The sequence below is a fragment of the Biomphalaria glabrata genome, chromosome 10 (assembly GCF_947242115.1).
Source record: "Biomphalaria glabrata chromosome 10, xgBioGlab47.1, whole genome shotgun sequence".
Taxonomy (NCBI): domain Eukaryota; kingdom Metazoa; phylum Mollusca; class Gastropoda; family Planorbidae; genus Biomphalaria; species Biomphalaria glabrata.
This window is the reverse complement of record NC_074720.1, coordinates 15,559,792-15,567,453: the sequence shown is the minus strand read 5'-3', so window position 1 is coordinate 15,567,453 and position 7,662 is coordinate 15,559,792. Positions and strand designations below refer to the sequence as shown.

Sequence of the window (7,662 nt, the reverse complement as noted above, 5' to 3'; positions counted from 1 at the left end):
AAAGTCTTTCTTAAAATAATTATGATAAATTCATGGGAAATTACATAAACTTTGTCTGGAAAGGGAAGTGGCGGTAGAGTGAAAATGATTAATCCTTGCTCCTTTAATAATTTCTGCTAAAGATTGCATTTGGCATTAAAGAATAGGGTTGGGGCGACTCGATATAAGAATTTAATTTATAGTATATATAAATTATATTAGTGACATATTTTTTAAATTTTGTAATTTCTTAACTGTAATACAAAAAGAAAAAGTATTGATTTGTCCGATGGGGGAAATGCGATTGCATGTATCGCCCCTCGCACCTGGTACAACCCTTTTTCATTTAAATTTACTAATGATACAATTTGAGATTAGAGTGTGGTACGACATAATATACAATGGGTCACATATCAATACGTAGTTTATATTATATAGATATTAAACTAATTTTGTTCACAAACTATGATTCTCCACAAAAATAGGACCGCCCCCCCAGCACTCAGAGGGCTAGAGTGGGGAGGGCAGTACATGCAATCGCCCCCCCCCCCTCACCCCACCGAATCGGCCAAAATACCAGAAAGGGAGCGACATATTATACAATTTATATATTTATTCAACTAATTTTGTTCACAAACTATGATTTCTCCATAAAAACGGACGCCCCCCCCCCCCACTCAAAGGGTTTAGATGGGAAGGGCAGTAGAGGTATTCGCCCCCCCCCCTACACCAATCGGCAAACAGGGAACGACATAATATAAAGATTGGCTAAAATATCAATAACAAATATATAAAGCATAGATATTTAATTGATTTTGTTAGCAAGCTGTGATTTCTACTAATAAATTAGACCGCCCCCCCCCACTCGAAAGTTTAGGGGGGGGGGGTGCGGGATTGATACCATCGCCCCTTCCCGACCCCACCAAATCGGCCAACATACTAGAGGGGGGGGGGACCAAATAATCTAAAAATAGGTTGAAATATGAATAATTAGTATATATTTTTAACATAAGTAATAAATTCGTATACAAATTGTGTGAATCCTATACTAAAGTTCGCCCGCCCCTACCGCCCCCCCCCCTGGATCCGCCAGTGGGTAATGCTAGTACCATATTGCATATTCGTATGCCGTGAGTTTATTGTAGGCTCGTCTCGTCTCCTCCGTTTTTTGTCTAGCATGCCGTCTTCGTGCTGCTTTTCGTTGCCGGACAAGACGTGCCAACTTTCGAGACCAAAAGGATCGGTACTTGCGCTTACCACTGGTTCGCGGAATGGCCCTACGAGCCGCAGATAAAAGAGCCTTCACAAAGAGACTGTAAGTTGCGTCAATATTCTCAAAATCAATATCAAGTCTTTCCAGGAGTGTATCTGATGAAATCCTGAAAAGCTCCCAGTCCGCCTTAGCGTACACCCACTTACGTCTAGGGCAGGCTGTTTTTTTTGTCGTTCCGAGATCAATTGAGACCATTAGCGGCAGATGATCCGATCCCAAGTCGCCCCTTCCCGACCCCACCAAATCGGCCAACATACTAGAGGGGGGGGGGACCAAATAATCTAAAAATAGGTTGAAATATGAATAATTAGTATATATTTTTAACATAAGTAATAAATTCGTATACAAATTGTGTGAATCCTATACTAAAGTTCGCCCGCCCCTACCGCCCCCCCCCTGGACCCGCCAGTGGGTAATGCTAGTACCATATTGCATATTCGTAGCCTAATAATAAATTCGTCAATACCCGTATACGCAGGGCCGCCGCTAGCTATAATATTGTGCAATGAGGGCATTGTCGAATTTAGGGGTGGGGGACAAATCATTATTCCAAGTTCCAAGTTTACTTTTTAAAAAAATTTGTTAAATAAAAAAGTTACTTATATTTTATATAAATTCTAATTACCGGTATTCCATTATACTTTGAAAATATAAACGATATTCGTACATAAGAAATTTTTTGGAAACTTCAGAACAAACAAAAAAAATATAGCAGCGCATGAGGGATTCCCAGTTGTTGTTTCTGCACCTACTCATTTCTGGCCTTGAATGTTCTCGTTTTTAGAAACAATCTAAAGAAAAAAAGAAATTATCAAAGCCCCCCACACTTTAAAAACATTGTCCTTGGTAAAAACACAATTGAAAAGGAGAAAGTCTTGTTTTACAAAGGGAAACTAATACTATTAGATTAAGTTTTAATCAATTAAAAACATTTTGGGAGGGATAAAAAAGTTGTAATAGCATGGTTACTATTTTTTTCTAAGAGAAAAACTCTCTTAGCCTAAATTTGTAATAGATATAGACTAACAATAACAAAGTTTCAAAGACAGTTTGTGTGGAAACACAAACTAAAAAAAAAAAATTCCGTTAAAAATATAAAAATCCATAGGTAAGTGTCCTATAGTTATGTCGCCGCCCTGCAGTTCATGCGATTATATGAAAAATTACTTATTAATTATTGTTTTAAATTACGTTCCACTTATATTTATATTACAGAGAGTTTTTCTCTTAGAAAAAAATAGTAACCTTTGTTTTGGTAAATGCAGTAATTGGTGTTACAGAACTTACATAACTTAGTAAAACATTTGTAAAAAAATAAATAAATCTAAAACCGTTTGCATAAATTTGTAAAAAAAATATGGTATATAGTCATCTCCTGAGTTTGTTTCTATTAATGGTAAATAAATGTAAAAATTGTGTATTTTTATGGAAAAAAAAAACAGCTTGCATAGTTATTGTTTCTGGTCTTGAATTTTCTCGTTTTTAGCGGCTCCTGAAAGGGGAAAAGACGCTATTAGTTTTGTGTGGAATGTCTGTCTGTCCGACCCGTTTAGATCTCGTAAACTAGTAAAGATATTGATAATCCGACATCATGATATTTTAGACCTTTCAAAGTTGTAAAATGTTTTGCATGTTTCGGATGTTTCTTCAGAGTTGAAGATATTTACTTCCTAGTCCAAACCTGCCGCAGGACGACGACGGATGGGAGTGGGCAGGGTTTGAACCCTGGACCATAGATAAATCTGAGCGACAGTCCAGTACTCTTTCGGAGTTGCGGTCGGTGTCAGCGCTCGATAAAACAGCAGGTTAAACACGTCCACCAGTTTACAATAGCAGAGATACAAGAAAGTTCTTCACATGCCATCGTTTGAGTCAAAACGTAGAGTTGGATCAACTGAGCACTGGCAGCAGCAAGAACCCAAATAATACGAGCTGCAGCATCATGAATTTACTGCATTTGCTGGCTATTTTAGTGATGAAACTGCAGATATCTCAGGCACTGAGCAGATTTTTTTTTTTGAGTGTTCGATTTGTTGATTGCGATTGCATTCGACTTCATTGGTTTAGTTCCTGTTGTTCAGAGAGACTCGCTGCATGTGTCTAACGTCAATGTACAGTCTAGACATGGACAAGTACAGTCTAGACATGGACAAGTACAGTCTAGTGTTGTGGGCTAATCTAAACTGACTTCGACTATGTATCAATTATTACTTTAACATTAGCCACCGAACATTACAAAATAGATATACTTGATAACAACATTCAGTTCTATAAAATGAGACTTTATTAACCACTGGGAAATTCGTCCAGTCTTTCTAAAACGTCGCTATATCTAACTACTATTCAACTACTATTCAAAACACAACCTACTTCTAACATAACGCCATGTTGGTCTCTTGTTCGCCTAAGTCTACTACGTCATTAGTCTGTCTTACTACGTCATTACTTTTACCGTTGCTAAAACTATACACAATATATTTAACTAACAAAACTAACCTACTCTCTAAACTAGTACATTACACTAGACATGGACAAGTACAGTCTAGACATGGACAAGTACAGTCTAGACATGGACAAACTACTCGGCCAAGGCTCCACCGTGATGGCTTGCATTCTTTTTCCGTAACTGTCGATAGCGTTGGTGCTAAATTGACCTCTTTTGTGTTAGACACAATGAACTGAAAAATACGAATCCATTCGAACTTTAAGTCTCAACTTAAAGATCTTTGACTGTTTGGCGGATCTTAAAATAACGACAACCTTTGGTGAAAAAACCTTTGGTGAAAAAAAAAAGCTCATTATTCATCCTATTCAAAAAGGACATTTTGAAAATGTTTTACTTGAAAAATATTCTAATATGAATTTACAGGCCCTTTCTACATTGCAAATACAACCGATTTGTTCAATGAAAGATAGGATACCCCACATATTTAGATTAAGACTTTGAGTGTCGCCGCCGAAAAAATAATATTCGAAAAATAATATATATTTTTTTAAAGTTCACTTATAAGTAATACATTTTGTTCAATAGGCATGTTTGTAACTTTGTTTTGTTACAGAACTATAATTCAAAGCTCTAAACAAAAAATTTCGGAAGTGGGAGGAGAATTTAAGTGTAAAGATTAGATTCTACACTAATTTTTTTTTTTGCATCTTTAGGATTTAAGTATAAATTGTGAGTTTAACTAGAAAAATATCAGATTGAGTAAAGGTTGGAAAAAGGTGACTAGGAAAAGAATATTTGGGTTCATAACTCATCTCAATTGTTACTCTTAAAATGAAAAAGTTCGTATGAATTCTACATTTTCCAAAACAAAGTCTTTCTTAAGATAACTAAGATAAATTGGTGTGCAATGGGGTTTGTTGGACTAGTCCGTTTCGTTTCTTTGATTAAAAAGTATTGGGCCGGAAGTCGCTTTTTTCCCTATATATCTTTGTATTTTTCAGTTCTCTTTTTAAATTAAACTGAGATTATTATGCTATAATTTTAAGTGTACCTGATAGAGAAAAAAATTCTGCACAAAAATAAGGGTAGTTGGGATATAACCCGATAGAGGCTATAAAAAGAAAAGACCTGAAACTAGCGCGTGAAACTACACATTTACAGTACTTTATTTGATGAGTATTTTACCCAAGATCTGTGTTGCTTTTTTAGGACTAGCTTATTTCATGTTCCCGGCATTTTCCGATACACAATTTCATACACAAAATAATTGTTGAAAAAATTGTAGTGATTTTAAACTTTAAATGATTTTTGTTTATATCCTAATTCTAAAAAGGAATAATAATAGAATTATACAGTAAAAATAATCACTAAGTTTTGTTTTAATAGTTTTGAAAGTCTCACTGAGTTTGTGTTTTTGCAGATGTACACAAGCTACACTATGAGTCAGTCCATCTCTTCAAATTGTTTAGAAAAGGGTTTAAAAATGTAGGCTTCGATATTTTTAGCCTGAATTTAAGAAGTTACAAACTTCAAACAACTAATATATTGCCTCTTCCATAAAACTTTGTACTTAAAAAATAAATTTATCCAATGCTCGAAATCCTGCTTGTATACTTAGGCCCTATTTAAATCGATCCGGTATCAATGTATTAAGTAGCAATAACCCCGCAAAAAAAAAAAATTAAATGAAAGAAGATTGAGATATAGGCCTACATATATTTTTGTGACGGTACGCACCGGTACGGGGTACCGGCACCTTTTTTCAATGTCGGGAAAAATGATTACTTTTCTTGTAATTCAACGTTAATTGTTAATTTATTATTAGTTGAAAGTTAGGCAATCTATCACTGAGTACCGGAGCCTCTTTTTTATTTTTACCAAAAAATAGCACTTTATATACTTTCAGCCGACATGCCGTATTATTAAAAACACCTCTATGTGAACTTCTCAATAATCTAGAGTCTTAGACAGTCATTATTTTTTACTAGATTTAAGTGGAGTCTAGACCTAGATTTAGTAGGCCTATTATTATAAAATAAATAAATAAATAATCAGTCATTATAGACATCATTCGCAAATTTTATTATTAGGTCTAGGCCATAGACATATATATATATAGACTGGACGATAAAATAAAAATTATTATGGGAAATATTTGGGAAAAGATAAGTTTGTATGAGTTATACAGCAGTTATGAGCAGTGTAAAATTAAAAGTATTTATAATTGTTTTTTTTTCAGTCATAACCGTGTGAGTCTCATCGCACTGGGGCACCGTGTTGAGAACTCTATTCTCTGATAACACGGACAAGGAAAGCGGCAGTTCTTCTCAAAGCTTCTCTGTCTCCGTACAGAGCCAGCTCTTCATGCAAACCAGTTTCTGTTTCACTCAAATGGCCTTGTTTAGGGTGTAGTGTTGCGCACTCGTAAAGGATGTGGTTGACTGTTTCGATGTCGTCCCGACAATGCCTGCAGCGTGAGTCGAAGTTTGGTTTAAATTTAGCAAAATAGGCACCAATTGGACAGTGTCCCGTTCTGTACCTAGCGATTGTCACCTGTTTTTCCCTATTTAGCTGCCACCATTCGTCCGATTTTGAGGGCCCTTTTAAGTTTTGCCAGACTTCCCTTCCCGTATTACCGTTTTCCCAGCTTTTGCTCCATTTATTTCTTGCCCATTCGTCCACTATCGTACGCGCCTGCTCAAAAGTCTGTGGCTCGTCCACAGGGTCCAGTTTTGTGCCGAGCTTGGCTAATAAGTCAGCTTTCACATTACCCTCCACATCCACGTGTCCAGGTACGTATTGGAATGTCGTCCGAATTTTGTGTTTTTCTTGGAGGCGTCCCACGCACGCCAGTGTTTTTGCCAGTGGTTCCGGGAGCGTATCTGCAGGGCTTTCAATGGCTTGTAGGCTCGACAGAGAGTCTGTAAACAGTACAATAGGACTGGGTTGTGCTGTTTTCTCGTTAAGTCGTTCTTCAATGTACTCTACTGCATTTTGAATTGCAACCATTTCAGCTACGTAATTGCTCCTGCCAGAACACGCACCTAGAATCTCATCGTTCTCAATCGTGCCAGGGAATTGAACCACCACACCATACCCAGAGGTTTTTTGTCCGAGGTTCTCTCTCGTGGAACCATCTGTGTACACTTTAATGCAGTCAGCTGGGTACTGGGCGACAGTTTTCCTGGCAGTGTTTCGTAGGACAGTTTTTGTGCATTTCTTGTTAACTTCTGGGTCAATCAGCGATTTCCTCGCCTCTGGGACTCCAGGAGCATTTGCCGGAGAAGAAGCCCCATGCAGAGCGAGAGCTGCTCTGTTCTGGGGTAAATCGACTTCTTTGGACAATTCCCGCACCGAGTGCATGAAAGAGTTCCGCTTCAGCCGATTTCCGCCCTGCCAATTGTCGACCAGACTCCTGACTGGGCAGCCCTCTTCTAGCCGTTTGAATTTTTCGTAGGCGATCATAACGGCTCGCTCCCTTCGTAATCTCAGTGGTGGGAGATTTGTCATGACCTCACATGCCGCAGTTGGCGTCGTACGAAATGCACCACAAATGAGTCTAATTGCTTGGTTCTGCACTGAGTCCAGCCCCACTAGAGACGTTTGTGAGGCATAGACCTGTGCAAGAGACGAGTACTCCATCCTCGACCTTACCGCTCCAATTTAGAGGGCCCGTAACACGTTCGCTTTGGCCCCCCACTTGGTCGTGGCTAACCGCTTGACTACCTTAAGGCTCTCTGACGCTTGTTCTCGCACTGTTCTCACATGGTCGGACAAACCCATTTTTGGGTCCAGGGTGATTCCCAGGTATTTCGGCTTGGCTTCCATCTTTAATTCGGTACCATTGATTGAGAGAGAAATCTTTTCTTTATAGATATCTTTGCCAAGAGTGAAAAGGGTCCAGACTGTTTTCGCGCAATTAACCTCCATATTCCACAAACATGTGTAGCAAGAAATCGTGACT

At 38.0% G+C, this 7,662-nt stretch overlaps 1 protein-coding gene across 1 annotated transcript; it reads right to left on the bottom strand.

The window, feature by feature from the left end:
- Positions 1-5,984: 5,984 nt before the first annotated feature.
- LOC129928764 (uncharacterized) lies at positions 5,985-7,340 on the bottom strand. The gene has a single exon (XM_056044566.1). The coding sequence runs from the start codon at positions 7,338-7,340 to the stop codon at positions 5,985-5,987; it is 1,356 nt and encodes a 451-aa protein (XP_055900541.1).
- Positions 7,341-7,662: the final 322 nt, after the last annotated feature.